The sequence below is a fragment of the Abramis brama genome (assembly GCF_963993115.1).
Source record: "Abramis brama genome assembly, chromosome: 16".
Classification (NCBI taxonomy): domain Eukaryota; kingdom Metazoa; phylum Chordata; class Actinopteri; order Cypriniformes; family Leuciscidae; genus Abramis; species Abramis brama.
Window position 1 is genome coordinate 33,677,976 of NC_139978.1, and position 17,705 is coordinate 33,695,680.

The window sequence follows — 17,705 nt, forward strand, 5'->3', positions numbered from 1 at the left end:
CAGACACTGTACATAGAGATACATAGATAGACAGACAGATACATAGATAGATACATACTGTAGATAGGCGGATGGATGGAGATAATATTGTTCTCTAATTAAAAAGGGAAATCCAGTTTAATATATGAGTTTAATCCTGGTTGTAACAGTGAGGTGTTAGTCAGGAACAGGCTCAGAAGATGAAATCCAAACACTTTAATAGCAACACTCAGAATCAGGTAACAGACAGGGAAACGCACTTTAACACGATGTAGATATTACAGTGACCAGAACAAGGAGTGCAGGAGAAGGAACAACTTAAGTAGTGAACACAACCAGGATAATTACTAAACACAGCTGACGGACATGAATGGTAACCAAGGAGACGAAAGAGTGGCGGAAAACTGAACAAGAAACATGTGACAGATGAAAACACACTGAAAGTCCATGAACTAAACTGAATGTGACTATGGTGCCTATATTTATCCAGGTTAATGTGGAGTATTTCCCTTATTGACTGCACAGATTTAGGCTAGATGAGCATTTGGCTCCATTTGAAATGGATTATTTGATTTGAAGGTATATGACGATGACAGCCTGTGCCAGTGGAAACAGCAGGTCAAGCAGGGCTGAGCTTTGGGGACATTGGTGAGCTGTAAATGGGATGAACGGCATTAAAGTGAGTTAGACCTGCCCATCTGATGGATTAAAGCTACTTTGACATTTCCAAATCAAATTGTGAATTAAAAAAGCAGCAATAATGCAGGACTGCATCCTTCCACGCAGTTGTTTACCTCCATTCATTTCCTAAAGGCCAGTTTTCTGCACCGCAAGGTGAAGAGGATTCATAAACCGCGCAATTTAAGACAGTATTCATTGCGGTTAACAGTCAATGGATGATGTTATCTGGAACATGTTTTAGAGTTTATAGAGTCTGACATTCATCACATTCAAACCGATGCAATCTAAGACCAGAGAGACAAGAAACGCATATCAGATGTTTCTTATAATCTTGTGACGAATAAGAAGAAAAGCTTACTAAAGGGCTTTCAGTATAGGAAGAGACCGTATCGAGCTGTGTTGAATAATAGATTTAAATGATTTTTAAATGTGATTTTGCCAGAGGCTGAAGGCTTGTCAGAACGTTGTTAACTGTCAGCTGCCATCAAATGGTTGTTATATGTGTGATACTCTGATACCATGCTGGGACGTTCAGGAACTTGTTTTAAATGAAGGCGGACAAGGTTAACAGCTGTTATTAATGCAGTGTTAGTTCATTTTAACAGTGACTTTGAGGAATATACTTTCAACTAAAGTTAAATCATTTAATGTATTTTTTTATGTTGTTTTAGATGTAAAGAATATGTTTGTTTGTTTGTTTGTTTTTGTTTTTTTGCATGCGAGACGAGTAAAGAGCACTTTTGCATGAATCAGACCAAAATAAGTTTGGTTTCTTCCATTAAAAATGGTACTCAATTTGTGGGTAGAAAAAAAAATCAATACAAAAAAAATGGGAAGAATCACAATTAAATATTTTGATCAATTCATTGAATTAATATTAATATTGAATCACTTACTATTGTAAAATACCTATATATTAATATTATGTGATTAGTACAGGCTACATGCATATGCATTTTCTATAATGATAACTAGTCCTTTCTTTTGCATTCATGTTCAGATCTTGACAGATATTAAGTTTCATCATTCAATGCTTTACGATCGATTGCTGTTCCTCTAATAATCAGTGACCCTAAGGGCATGGTGTTTATATTCATCATATAAATGAGGCCACACAGTAGCAGCCTGGTTTGCATTTTAGGTATAGGTTATTTATCTTCTCATTATCTCATGTTATTGCCTAGTAACAAGGGAGCCGTCGCTGCTTCTGTTTAATGGTCAGCACTGCGCTCGTATAGTAAATCCTGTGCACTGTCTGGCGTGCCAGTGCTATTACTTACAAATTATATAGTTGGTTACTGATTCCGTACTTGACAAAAAATAGTTATTAATGTAATCCATTACATTACATATTTAAGGTTATATAATTAGACTACTTTTTGATTACTTTTAGATTACATTTTACCAAACTTGTTTATCACATTGATTAATCTTATACCATATTGATATAAAGATACAAAGAGAAAGAAAATATATTCCATTGTTAGTGATCAACAACATGAAGTGCATTAAGTATGCCTACTTAATTTTTGGAATCTGATTATATAATCCACAATACATAATCCAGACGTGTGTGTGTGTGTGTGTGTGTGTGTGTGTGTGTGTGTGTGTGTGTGTGTGTGTGTGTGTGTGTGTGTGTGTGTGTGTGTGTGTGTGTGTGTGTGTGTGTGTGTGTGTGTGTGTGTGTGTGTGTGTGTGTGCGCGTTTCTTCATTACATTGTCTATGATGAATTTAAAGTCTCTGTATGAAAGCTTGTTTCTGCCACAGAATAAAAAATAAATAAGGTAATTGCAACTTTTTCATTTGCAAGTTTTTTTCTCTCTGTTGTGAGTTTATATCTCACAATTCTGACTTTTCTGACTCGCAATTGCGAGAAAAAGTCAGAATTGTGTGATATAAACTTGCAATTGCGAGTTTTAAAATATAAAATTGTGAGATATAAACTTTTGTGAGAATCTGACTTTACAACTTAGCAATTGCGAGTTTAACTTACAATTCTGAGAAATAAAGTCAGAATTGCGATATGTAAACTCGGAATTGTGAGATAAAAAGCCGCAATTATCTTTTAAAATATTTTATTCTGTGGCAAAAACAAGCTTCCATATCTCTGTAAGTCTTGAAATGGATATGATTTTTTCACAGTTTTATCATACATCAGGTGAAAATAAAATCTTATGTTATATAAAATAACAGCACAACTCTTTTTAACAAACTGTATATTTTGAGGCATTCTTGTAGCACAAAATGTGTGGGACTAGTTACATCATGTACTACATACAAAGTTTACTTACCTTTAGAAATCTGTTTAATATGACCAGTAAGAGTGACGCTTAGCAAATGCAACTAAATAAACAGCATATTTTTAGATGTACTGTAAAACCGGGTTATTGTAATCAAAATGTAATATGCATATAGTGCCACAAGCAACACAAAAGACTCAAATTATCTGAATTACTAAGAACTTTTCAATAGCCTTTGCACAACATGAGGTGATGGATATTGATAAATCCAAAGCAGACAGCACAGAACATAAGAAATATCAGTTTACTGCAGGACATGAATTTTCCTATCAGGACTAAGCAGGGTTGAGTCTGTCAGTACCTGGATGGAGACTCCTGGGAAAACTAGGTTTCTGCTGGAAGAGGCGTTAGTGAGGCCAGCAGGGGGCGCTCACCCTGTGGTCTGTGTGGGTCCTAACGCCCCAGTAAAGTGATGGGGACACTGTAATGTCAAAGTGCACCGTCCTACGGATGAGACGTTAAACCGAGGTCCTGACTCTCTGTGGCCATTAAAAATCCCAGGATGTCTTTCAAAAGAGTAGGGGTGTAACCCCAAATTTGCCTAGTGGCTATACTGCCTATACTGATTGGCTTCATCACTGTCTCCTCTCCACCAGTAAGCTGGGGTGTGGTGGGCGTTCTGGCGCAATATGGCTGCCGTCGCATCATCCAGGTGGATGCTGCACATTGGTGGTGTTTGAGGAGATTCCCCCTTCCATGTAAAGCACTTTGAGTGCTGAGAAAAGCGCTATATAAATGTAATGAATTATTAATATTATTATTATTATTGGAGAACAACAAAAAAGAAACAGAAAATGAAGAGGGGAAAAAGAAACAACAAAAAATATCAAAATGTCCACTCACTGCCTCCTGCATCTTGGCTATTAAACTTCATAACAATCTGCAGGTACAGTGATGCATGTCGCAAGAACAAATAAAAATGTTTTTCAGAAGTGCTTGCAATCTCTTGTGTATTCTTCTGGGATTTCTGATATATTGGAATATATTTCTCTCTATCTACTTAGGAAATAACAAGAAGCCACTTAGAGAAATTGAACCATCTGCCTGATTAATATAAGGAGCAAAATAAGGAGAATGTCAGAAAAAAATAAAGCAACAAACAGCTTTCAGACCTGCATTTTCATTCTGCTGGCATGCCTTGCGTATACATGACATGCTCTCTCCGGGGCTTTGGCAAATGTGGGCACTTCTTTGTTTAGTTTCACAGACTTGCTCATTCACTGCTTGAATATTTAAACATGGTGGGAACGCTGATGCAGCGACTGCAGAGTCGTTTCAAAGCGATGGTTTTCTGTCATCATCTTTTCATCTTGAGCCGTCCCAAACCTGTGACTTGCTGTGTTCTGTTGAACACAAAATGAGATATTTTAATGCATGTTCACACTGCTTGCGTACGACTGGAGAATTTAAGTGGAGGTCAAGACTTTCAATGGGTCTATTCTTCACTATTTTGCTTTTTTGTTTGAACTTGACAGCCATGGTCACTCAATGCCTTTTTTTGTAAGAAAAATAGCAAGGTAGACATTGTGCGTAACATTTTACACAACTTTATGTATTTAATCTCACTTTATTAACCAATGTATTTGCTGCTGACCTTTGATGATCCAATTTAACCATACTAATCACATTTGTGATTCTTTTTTATTGCTGAAGTAAAAGGGTTGAACTTTCTTCTCCTGGGTCCAATTCTTCTGCGATCCAGGGGTGTGTTTCCCAAAAGCATCGTTAGCCAACTTTGGTCGCAAGTTCCGTCGTTGTCATCACAGTTCAACCCGAAAACATAGTTCTAAGGAACATTCGCAAACAGCATCGCAGAGTTGTGTAGTTGGAACGACAGCTCTCGACCTGTGGTTAGAAGCAGAGTTTCTAGTTTGCATGACATGTGGACTCAAGAAATCCTTGTCTTGAGCAAAATAAGCAAGCTGACATTCAGTGCAATCTTTATCTTTTATTTAGAATACATACAAATGTCATTTACGTCTTTTAGTTTGTCAAGAGATTTAAAGCACCGTTTTTGAAGAGTGCGCATGTGCGAACATGAACGAGTCTATGATTGAATCTGGAAATAGAGCAAAATAACTGAGAAAAATTAGAAAGAGTCCTCAGATGCCATGTCTGTAATTTATAGCTAAACATCTATAGCATTAATTCGATCTCAAACAGATTCGTTAAAAGTAGTTATTACTCCAACACCTGTGTGACATCATTAACCAACGTGGTTGAACGACCACTTTGCGACAATATGGTTTCGGGAAACAGTCGTGACTAGCTAGTTGATTTCTTCAACGTTGCAACGTACTATGGTAGTTAAGCAGCGAGTTACGTCATTGTTCAGGAAACGCACCCCAGAACAGCAGCGCAGCTGAAAGGTTTGTTTGAGTGGCGCCCTCTACTGTACAGGCGTGAATTTGCATTTCCTTCAGCCTTAGGCTTTTTTATTTCACTTTTTGGTGAAAGGGCCATACATTTGCCAGAAATAGAACTTTTTATTTATTTATTTATTTATTTATTTATTTATTTATTTATTTATTTATTTATTTATTTATTTATTTTTTTTTTAAACCAAAATAAAAACAAGCAAGCCCAGCCCAGGTGAGAGAGAAAGTAACCCAAATAGTAACATAATGTATAACTTTACATAAAAAGTTAGTTACTAACTACTAACTAAAAGTTAGTTAGGGAGTAACACAATTTTGTAACGCATTACTTTTAAAAGTAACTTTCCCCAACACTGATTATAAATGGTTACACTTCAGTGGGGTCTATATAGAACTAAAAGGATTATACAGAACCCTTTAAGATTCTATATAGAACCTTTTCTTCTAAGAGTGTGCATTTTATAAAATATTTTAATATTAACATATACAAAAACCTTACATTAATGTTGGTATATGGATATATCACCTATCATATATACAGTCCCACTATGAGGCCAGTGGAGGGTTCATGTATCTGTACACTCATTTTTGCTCATCTGTAACAAACGCACATGGGCGATAGCGATATCACATGCTATCTTGCTCAAGACAAGAACAGAACGCTCTGTTTGAGACAGGACAAGTGTAGGTCAAGAGTTAAGCTGGGGAAAAAAAAAAAAAGATTTTCCACTAAAAGATATCTAAACGTCCTTATAACAAGATAAATTGGTAACACTTTACAATAAGGTTCCATGTTAATTTCAACATTTACTACATTATTCAAATCAAAAGTTGTATTTGTTAGCATTATGAACCCAAGCTAACATAAACTAACAATGTTATCTGTAAATGTTAATAATTACTGTAATAAATATTGCTCATTGTTGGTTAACGCATTAACCCACATTAACTAATGGGACCTCACTGTAAAGCGTGCGAAGAAAAAACGTGTAATATAATAAGTCTTGTTTTCAGATCAATTTTTTTTAATGTTTTTCTAGCCCCATTGTTCGTAAAATTGAATTGTTTTGAAAAAGGCTTTCATGCTTGAAAGAGGGTGCAAAAGCACCATGAAAGTATATCCCGACAAAAATACCCCACACAAAGCTATCGTTTGGATTCAGAAGACTTAGAATATAGTGCACATGGTCAAATGGACTATTTTTGTGATACTATTATGATGCTTTTGAGTCTTTTTTGCCCTCATTTACTGTAATCGTATGCAAAAGAGATTCCAGTACATCCTCCTTGTGTATTCCATGGAAGAAATAATCATACGGGTTTGGAACATGAGGGAGAATAAATGTAAATTCAGTATCATTCTGGTTTAAGATACACTTTTGCTCAAAAGTTTACAGAAATATTACGATTTTTTTAATGTTTATAATGTTTCTCGTGTTCACCGTGGCTGCATTTATTTGATCAAAAATACAGTAAAAACAGTATTATTGTCAAATATGATCAGAATTAAAAAATAACTGTTTTCTATTTGAAAATATTTGAAAATATAATCTATTCTTGTGATGCAAAGCTGAATTTTCAGCATCATTACTCCAGTCTTCAGTGTCACATGATACTTCAGAATTCATTCTAATAATCTGTATCATGGTTTCCACAAAAATATAAACAGCACAACATACTAGAATGATTTCTGAAGCATCATGTGACACTGAAGACATCAAAAAAATAAAAATTGTAAGGATACCAAACTCATGACTGGTATATTCTCTAAAAATAAGTTGTATTCTGAAAAATATATATATATATATCTTTTTATGGGATTGCATATTTTTAGTGGAAACAAGAATACTAAATATAATACTACTACTGCATTGGTGGTGGTTGAGGAGATTTCCCTCTTCCATATGTAAAGCACTTTGAGTACCCAGAAAAGCGCTATATAAATGTAACAAATTATTATTAATTATTACTACTAATAAGAATAATAAAATAAGATTTGCCCATGTGTCAGTACTGGGAAAGAAAAATTTGCATGTGGACCCGAGAGACCACAGGCGATCAACACTTTAATGTCATTGTGCAACACAATTAATTCCAGTTTCTAAGCTATTAGGTTTAGATTGCTTATCAAACTGCTCATTCAGATCGTGTCCCTCTGCGCTGCATCAGGGGTCACAGCGAAACGCTTTTCCCAGGTGAAGATAGAAAGAGAGACAGCGAACATAAGCCTAAGTGATTAAGAGAGACGCTAAAGGAAAAAGACGTCGGTATAAAGGACGGGCTAAAAAGGCAGAAAGTAATCCGAGACAGCTTGCGTGTGCCGGGCTCTCCTGTGACAACCACGGCCACTACGCTGCATATTAACGGAGTGCTGTGGCGTTCCTGGCCTGTCCTTTAGTCTGTGGGATCATTCAGTGTGCGGTCGCTCTGTGTAGGGCCTGTCCGCTGCCGCAGCGAAGAAACTTGGACAGCCTGCTATTAGAATCACTGGCCATCATGTGTCCCAGCATGCAGCGTGGCATACTAATCTCAGACACTGCCTTCTGACGCTGTGGAGACGAGCACGCTGAATGAATGAAGGTGCTTTCAGGGTGAAGCTGGCGTTATCTGAAAGGGAACGTCAGCAGAAACATGGACATCTGCTTAGAAATATCAAATATTCCACGGTGGAAATTAAACGAGAACAGGCTGGGTTGAGAATGACAAAATTGCATACTGTTCCCCTTGAGGAAAAGAAGTATACTGAATGTGCACTTGTAGTGTACTTCAAATCTTAAAAGTATGTATTTAAAAAAAAAAAAAAAAACTATACTTGCAAATAATATAATATTAAAGTTACACTATAACATGTATCCCTCTAGCGGTTAAAAAACAAAACTGCATGCATTTTGTGGAAGAACATTGTTTTGGTGGTGCTTCGGCTCTGCGTGACTGTGCGGATGAATATGGTTCCTTATCATAACAAATATAAAGAGAGAGAGATTATCCTACAGATATAAATCAGTTTATTATTAGCTGAAGACGTTACTGTAACTTTACCCATTAGTAGACCCTATACTTCCTTGAAAATAAATTCCAGCACAGTGCTACAACAACCATAAATGACGCAATAACGCTTTACAATGTCTCAAACTCTGTTAGAGAGCTACATATGGCATTTTATGTGTTCAATAAAATTCATTATTCTCCTGTTGAGTAATAAAAACATCTCCACGTCACATTTACATTTCAAATCACTCAGTTCTCACCCTCACAGAAAAGCCAAGCCAATGTTGCTTCTTGTTTTATTACGAGCTCTGTCTCGTTCTCTTTCTCCATCAGACTCTCCTCTGTTCGCCGTTTGTTTAAACGGATGATTCTCTGGAGGTTGGAGATTTAGCAGCTGTCAACCTTTCTCACTCATTGTGACAGCTAACATGTCAATGTATTCTCTATTCACGGATATGACAAGGCACAGGCGAGGGATGCATGTGTGGAATTTCCCGCGAAAACCATCCATCAGGTCTAAAATATAAACACTTATAATAGGCTTACCATAGTGAATCAGGGTAAGACAAAACCACGTTTTGGAAGAAGGATTGATGATGTATTGACCCATTATTTAAATTTAGATAATTTTGAACAGCAAAAAAATTACATAGTGCACCTTTACAGTATATTATTTCCATAATAAATACTCTTTCTTTCTACTACAAGTTTTTCTTTGCAAAAACTATACTGCCTGCTAATTTAAGTGGTGTTTGCTAATGGGAATGTTTGTTATTTTACTGAGTGATCAGTCAAAGTAAGATAATTAGAGAGTTGGCATGATATTTTAGCACACTGTAGGCACAGAGCTTCAACATTTATCATTTGCAATGCTGAAAAGTTAAACATGGCAGCATAATAAGGGCAGGGTCAGAGAGAGAAGGTAATTACTGAAAATCTTTGAATAAATCAGTTCATTTTTATGAGACGCAATTAAACCATTCAAAATCTGCTTAACAATCATGAATGTGCCTTTTTGACTTCTTCTGTGTGTGTGGCATTACACAAAAGCAAAAACATTCAGTTATTGGTATTTGAAAATGGAAATACCAGATTCACAGGCATAATAGTCACCCACTATGAGTTTATTCTTTCTTAAAAGTGCTTGATATTTCCAGCATAATATGAGCAATTTCCAGCTGGTCATGTGATTTCAACATGGAGGTGGGAATCACCTCATGCAGATTAAGCGGAGTGGATTTGAATTTCAATTGGTGTGGCACATACTATTCATTTCTGTATTTGTAAAACTTTTTGTAAATGGAAAAAATGACTATGGCTACATTCACACAGTTATTTTATTATAACAGGTGTGACTTACATACAGTATTCTAGTAGATGTGAATGAGAAATTGATGCCATTCCACCGTGTTTTTGTTTTGTTTTGTTTTTTTACAGTAGCTCAAAAAGACTCACATATATTCGATTAATTTTGTTTTTTCGACGGCTTAATTCCACATCCATATATGCAGATTATCTGGAAAAGAAACCATGCTATTGAATATATTTTAAAAAAAAAAAGTAATACATTCTATTGATTTAATCTGACACTCAAAAAGCTATTCAGATTAGTTTTATTTTAGTTTTATAAATATTTTGAATTTCACTTGTGTGTGTGTGTGTGTGTGTGTGTGTGTGTGTGTGTGTGTGTGTGTGTGTGTGTGTGTGTGTGTGTGTGTGTGTGTGTGTGTTTCTTCAGTATCGCTATTTTATTTCAGTTGTAGTTTTAGTAAATTTTAGTTTTTCTTAATTTCCAGTTAATTATTTAAGTGCTTCAACTTAAACTTATTTCCGTTTATTGCCAGTTTAAGTTTTTAACTTTTTTTTACATTTATTTTATTTCAACCTAAACAGTTTTTTTTTTTTTAAATAGTTTTAGTTAATGATAATTACCCTGATTCAGATTGTACAAACATTTACCTCATTTATGGTGAAATATGTCTATATAGTTTTTACAAAGTTTTAGTTTTTAGTTTTATTTTGTTTAGTTTTAGATATTTTACTACTTAAACGTAACAAAAATTAGAAATATTCCCTTGGCTACCGTGGCATGTTGATGAAGGGAGCAACGAAAGACAACGTAATTTCCTCATTATTTTCACCTGGGATGTTCCCGTGACAACGCAGCGCGTGTCCATCAGCTGAATAGCTGTTCTTACCAGAAATATAGTATTATTGCTGTTAACATAACTGTTGCAAATATACATTTTATACAACAAAGTTTTTAAAATATGCGTTATATCTGTGTGTGAGTGTCTCAACTTTAAAACTTGCCGTCTCATATTTGGACCCTAGCTGCATTCTAACATTTCTTCTGAAACTTATTTTAACATAACATGACAAAATGTGTACAATGTAACTGATGTATAGCTTAATGTCTTTCCCTCATGTTCTTTTTCTCTATCTTTTTTTAATTTATTTATTTTAGTCTTCAGCTCATTGTTCTTTTTAGTATTCTTATGACATTGAACATATTGTAAATACATTTTGTATATTGTATACAAAGTTGTATGTCATAAACGTGTCTCTGTATCGGAGAGAAATGTAGCAGCATGTTGATGATCTGCCAGTCAAATATAAATGATATAAGATTATGGTCATATCGCCCACTTCTAGTAGTAAGCAAAAGGATTCATCCAAACATAGCCAATATTTGTTGTGTGTTCACCTCTCAAGCGTAGTGGATGCGTAGTGGATGCACTCCAAAGCTTTGTATTGTGTAGAAGAGGAGTTTCTAAGACTCAATCCTGTGCATCAACTGCACTTAGCTCTTAACACAGAACGCTGGCAAGAGCCCAGACGCAACCCGCTATGAGTCACGTCTTTAAAAGCTCTGACCGCAGCAGCCAAAAGCAAAAGCTCCCAATATTTGTGATTAAACCGGGATGGACAACAGGCGTGCGAAGCCAAAAAGCCTTTTATTTTTAAAATATTCATCACTCCCAAGCATCTTTAATCCTGTTCTCAAAAGAAACAGGGGTGGAAGGGTGTTTGTGAAGGAAACAACACCATAGTCAAACACTTCATTGGGAATGTGATCAGAAATGCTGTTTTATGCATATCCATCTTTTTTCTTTAGCAGTTGTCCCCTATGTTGCCTTTACACTTGTTGTACGTTGGTATAAAAAGGAAAGGGAACGGTTAAATATTAATCCCATTTGCATTTATGTATAATTGATTACATAGTTGCAAACTGAATGATCGCTCTAGCAGTCCATTAAACAGAGAAATAGATTGACAAGGCTGTACTAATGGGGTTTATATCCGGCAAAGGTCGATCACTAACTCTAAGTCCTTGTTCCCAGATGAATGCGGTGAAACGCAGCTGTGCGATGAAGACTCCTCTGCATGAAGATTAATCCAACCTTGTGGATCTTACAAATCCGCACCTATGTAAACAATGCGATGTGATTTAGATGCCTATGAACAGGGCAGCCTTCAAAATGCATGCCAAAGCAAGCTAGGGACAATACTAAAAAACACTTTTGTTAAATAGCTAGAATGCAGACGCAGTTGAAGCGTGTAAAAAGACATGCAAAACAAGGAAATTAACAAGAGATTATATGCACTTGAAATCCCGCTTGAAGTAGACCTGTAATCTCTCAATGCGATTGTAAACGTGTTGAATTTGTTCAACACAAAAGAGCCATACGCTCTCATTTAAATGCTTCTAAGACAACATTTTCACTTCTTTATTTCCAGCTATATAATTAGGCAAACTGAGCCTTGAAGTGGTTCTGAAGGCCTTTTATGTGGACCCCCAACTCAGCAAATTTGCATAATTGTTTTCTTCATTTAGGGTTTACAGTGACCCCGAAAGGTATTTGAACACGCAAGTCCCACTGTAAAAACGAATGAATGTTATTGCATTATATGCAAAAAATAGACAAAACATCAAACAATATATACATTTATAGTTTATAGTTTATATTTAAATATAAACTTATATATAAATGACAAAAAAAAAAAAAAGTATATATAAGTAATTCTGCTTTAATTTTAATAATGTGTGGTTGAATTTGAATGTTTCATTGAATTCACTGTGGCCTTACACACCTACCCACAACTATTGAGGTGTTTTCAGGGTTTAAAAAAATAAATAAAAAATAAAGTAAGAAAAGTATTGTGTTACTTGTATTTGTTTGAGGTTAGTGAAACATTTTGATAGTCAATGTGATTTTTCTACCTGTGGTTCCTCTTGAGGAACTGTCTTCATACATCCACTAAAAATCACCAAACCACAAGCTGATTTAAAGTGCCCTTATTCAGATATTACCTTTTTTGTGTGTTCAATATAGCTATTTGTAAATCTAAAAGGTCTACAAAGTTTCAAAGATCAAAGTGCAGATAAATTAAGTTATTGTCTCCCAAAAGAAAGAATCGATTCTGAACTATTTCCAGTCTTACTTCCTGCACAAACCTTTAGATTTGTATATTTAATTAGCAGAATGCCAGCCTATGGTCTTCATTACAAACAATGTCTACTTTGACCTGCCCTCAAACACTGTAGTTGAGAGTTTGGTTCGTGTTGTCAAAATGTCGAGAAGATGCTGTTTTCTTCGCTGCCAAAGCAAATCCATTTTGCATGCACTTCCAAAGCATGAGGACTCGTGCTCAAATTGATACGGTAAAACTGATGCCATCGTTACTCAAGTGCTGAGGAAACCTCCGTAGTTGAAATTCAGTTTTGGTAATGCCCGTTTCCTTTCTGGCATGTGCTGTAAGCGGTCGACCAATCACAACAGACTGGGCCATGTGACCAATCAGAGCAGAGTAGACCAATCACAACAGACTGGGCCATGTGACCAATCAGAGCAGAGTAGACCAATCACAACAGACTGGGCCATGTGACCAATCAGAACAGAGTAGACCAATCACAACAGACTGGGCCATGTGACCAATCAGAGCAGAGTAGGCTCTCGGAAAGGAGGGTTTAGAGAGACTGAATCCTTGATCAAAACGGTTTCAAAGTGTGGCTTTAAAACTAATCTTTTAAAACTTAAATATCTTCATGTGAAATGTTTTCTCGATAAGTGTGCTCATGCTCGAGGGAAGCTGAACCACATGGATACCACATGCCCTTCCACTGGAGCACCATATTCCATAGGCACTTTATGCCCCCATTTTAATATTTTATGCAAATATGATTTATTTAAAAAAGAACTGACAACGCATCCACAATGTCTGTCTTCCCTCACACTAATGCACTGACATTTCTTTTAAGTGTCTGAACACTTTTTGGTGCCAGTGTACCTACAAATGCCGTAATGTGCTGTATGAAGCAGGATGGCAAATGGAAACAAACACACAAATGGACTGCCATTACGGACACACACAGTCCTTTGGCCACTTCCTAAAGTGAATTTCATAAACATATCTCAGTCGCCGTCATTGCGGCTGAGAGGGAGGGGCCGTATTTAATCTGACAAGCATTCGTTGTAAATCGATCTGTCTTCTGTTGGGTAATGCAGCACAATCCAATTGTGGGCTGATGGAACATGCACCATAATCTCTGGACAATTCGTCTCTTCTCTCAGTTTGCATGGCGTTAGCGTCCACGAGTTTAACGCAATCGGTTTAGAGAGTTCACAGATGGTGAATGCGCCGCTAATCAATCGCAGATTGCGTTTAAGTTCTCTTAGCGATCAAACGATGCTCCTTTATCTTTCTTCATCGCTCAGAGGAACTTGTTCTTGTGATGCAATTAAAAAGTGTAATTGACAATACCATTATATCGCTCCCTGTCCACATTAGTGGCGTCGCCATTAGAACATTTCTCACCAATCATTACGTTGCAGGTTGCATTTATGTTCCTTTAATAAGCTAAGAAGCTAAGCATTAACCTGTGCAGTTCGTTGTACGCAAACTTACCTGCTTATCTCACACATTATTGCTGGGGTCTGCTTCCTTTAAAACAGTCAGGAGCTAATATTACTTAATTAGCACATAATTATATACAATTCAAAGCAGCAGTGAGGCAGAGGTTGGGATGGCGGAAGCCAAACGCGCCGTATCAGCAAAATGGCTGTAATGTAATAAGTGATCTCCACTTAATGGAGTCAAGCCCTCCATTTAAGAGAATAAAAGCAGTGGTATGTAAGTGCTTTCTCTCTAGAGCCCGGGACTGCATATAAATCAGGTCTACAGAGCAGCCGGCCAACCGATGGCATGTTCAGATGCCGCTTATGAAGATCTGTGCATCTGTGTGTGCTAAACCCTGTCTGTGCCATGTTTTCCATGCTTTAAATGTCAGTACGGCCAGCTATCCTCGATTTCCCAGCAACAACACACACACACATACTCAGGGAAGGGACATCTATCTGTCTGTCTGTCTGTCCGTCCATCCATCCATCTGTCTAGCTATCATACTGTGTATTATTTTGAATATACCACACAAGTCATATGGGCAGGTTAAGGTGCGTTTTGCAAAACAATTATTTTGTTTTCCACAAATGTTCATTATGGGTGCACTGTCCCTTTAAGGTAATGAGTGTACATTTTTACTTCTGCACTGTAGTAGGCATATCATTTCCATTCAGTGTTTCTATTGCAGAATCACTGTCATCTGATAAAAAGCATGTTTGACATGTTACAATACCTCTTGCACAAGTGATAAAAAGGTTCATTTATGAGCCCTGGTTACCCTAATGATGAACTCTAAACGATGTTAGCACATTTTGCATTCCAAAGGTACAAATTACAACCAAATTAGACTCAAAGGAGTAATTAGGCTTTCTTTTGTGAAGGTTGTTGGAGGGAAAAATCTGAATCTGAATGTGTTGTTAATTACTGAAACGGCCGCACACTCTTTTCACTTTCAGTGTGATCTTCTGATCTTTATGCCATATCTAACAATATTAGCATTCCCCACCTGTCAGATGCATTTCTTGTTATTTGCGAATGCTCGTTGTATTGGCTCCGTTGTAGTGAGTGAGCGGGTGGCCGGCTTGCCAATCTCATTGCATTTGCTGTGTGTTAAACTTTTGATTGGCCTGTTGCTGCAAATGGAGAATGTATTTATGGGGTTGATTGCAGAGCTCATGGGCCTCTTACGAGAGAGGGGAACTCATTTGCAGTCCACTGAAAATACATTTCACACACTTTAGATGGGTTTTATCCGTGCACGCTGCACTCGGTTGGACACTGCCACAATTTAAGGCTGCATTTACACTAAGGCACAGATCCATATCCTATTTTTCCCCTGTCTATTTACATTCTTTCAAGATATAAAAGTGTTTTTACATGAATACGTCACAAAACGGCCAGGATCCAAATTTAATTTTATATTTATTATGTATGTGTACTATACTGTACACTGTACTGTACACATAAATAATAAATATAATATTCATATATATTACATATATATTTATTACTTTTATTAATGTTATTTTTTTAGATTTATAAAACAAATTAATTACTCATGAAAATTACAATGATTGAATTATTACGTTGTTATTATTATTATTGGGTAAAAATAGTTTTTTCTAATTGTATTTATGTATAAATATATTGTTGTATATATGTATATATATATATATATATATATATATATATATATATATATATATATATATATATATATATAAAATTATTATTATTTATATATATATATATATAATTTATTTTTTTTTTTTATTTTTTTTTACAAATAAATTATTCATGAAATCTATAATGACTGAAATTGAATGCCTGATTAAATTAATAGTAATTTTTGCAACACCATATACGAGATACAGCCGGCATCATTGATCCTAGAGCTGTTCTCTCTCTCATATATGAAACACAGCATTAATTCTAACCATGTTCCTCTTTGTCTGTTCTGTCTCTCAGGCCCCTCAACAGATGGGCACATTGGCGTTCTACAGGTATGAGCAGCCCATCGTGGACTACTGCCAGGCTCACCAGCCCCTGCACATGAACAGGGGCTTTGAGCCCCCGTCCCAGGCCCTGGAGGGGCTGGGGGCACGAGAACGCTGCGCCGTCCCGTCCGCTGGCCTCCTTCCTTCCGTGCCTGCAGCCCCTCTGTCAGATATCCGCACCCTCCCGCAGTGAGTCGGAGATGGACTCGTCCCTGTCGCCTGGATGTCCCCGGAGGGCCTACGCTCTACCCTTAACATGAACCCACCACGAGACTGATGTAGAGATATATGGGCCAGTGTGATGGACTACAGACTCACAGGAGAGGACAGGATCGACTCTGTCTGTGTCGTGAAGTGGGTTAAAACGCACTCTGGTTTGTCATTCGCAAGGATCATCATTGTACTGTACGATCGATGTGTTTGGAATAATCTAACAGGATGTTTTTTTAGGGGGGTGGGGGAGCATTTTATCCGGATGCTTTAGGCTTTTTGTGAGCTCGGCCCTCTAAATGTTTCAAAAGCATCATGCGAAACGTCTCTAGCGAGAATTAAACATCAAGGCCTTTACTGACTCAAGAGCATGCATACTTTGAAAAAGCAAACATTGGTAACTAAATGTTACCCGAAGTAATTAAAAGTAAAACGCCGTCATGGATTCAAGAAACCCGAGCAGCAGCAAGCAAAGGAATTTCTGAGCTAAAAAAAAAAAAAAAAAATCTCTTTTATCTCTTTCTAATAAGGCCTTTCAGAAGGACTCCTGCCCCATGAAGTCAGCGATAATTGCTTTATATAAAATTTCCCCAAATTGAATTCCTCAAGGTGAGCTGGCGAATTTGAATTGTAAATGATAATATGACCCTCACTGACGGCTTCTCTATTGTAAATCTTTCAAACGAGTCTTGATGGTTTGGTATTATGATGAAAGACTCCATCATGCCATGCTGATTTCACTCTGAAAATCACTGACAGCTGTGACATCATTTATCAGTGCTGTTTTACACCGACTGTGGAAAATGTCTGACACAATCTGTGAGGTGTTCACATTGAGTTTCCTTTCACTTATAGGATGTTAACACCAGGCTTTGTGGTAGTTTAATTTATTTCAATAAAATGGTCTTGAAGACTATCAAGTCAAGATCAGGCACTTAAAACATAATTGATATAACAATACCAAGACATTGTACATGAGAATGATATTTTTTAAATATTTCATTAAGCAACTTTTTTTTTCATTTGTAAAAAGCATTTTACCAATAACTAACAGAATGGAAAGTCGTGGACACGGGACAATTAACAAGTAAAACAACGCGGTTTAGGGGACATGAAAACTTACAGTAAATGTAAAATGATTATTATTTTTACCATGGCAAGAAAGTTTACATGACGATGATACTTTTTGAAATTGTCTTTTAAAAGTTTATCAGGCAGGATGTTGTTTCCCTACAAAACGATGTCACTTCCTGGAGGGTGATGTCAT

General features: G+C 36.5%; 1 protein-coding gene across 2 annotated transcripts in view; it reads left to right on the forward strand.

Moving 5' to 3' along the window:
- LOC311065713 (leucine-rich repeat transmembrane neuronal protein 4) overlaps positions 1 to 16,926 on the forward strand; it is a 114,797-nt gene extending 97,871 nt beyond the window's left edge. For both annotated transcript variants that reach the window (XM_084086407.1, XM_084086406.1), the window contains exon 3: positions 16,200 to 16,926. Coding sequence is in view for 1 of the 2 variants with exons in the window: in XM_084086406.1 (XP_083942532.1) it covers positions 16,200 to 16,421 (222 nt within the window). In the remaining variant the exon portion in view is untranslated. The remainder of the gene's footprint in view (positions 1 to 16,199) is intronic.
- The last annotated feature ends 779 nt before the right edge of the window (positions 16,927 to 17,705 follow it).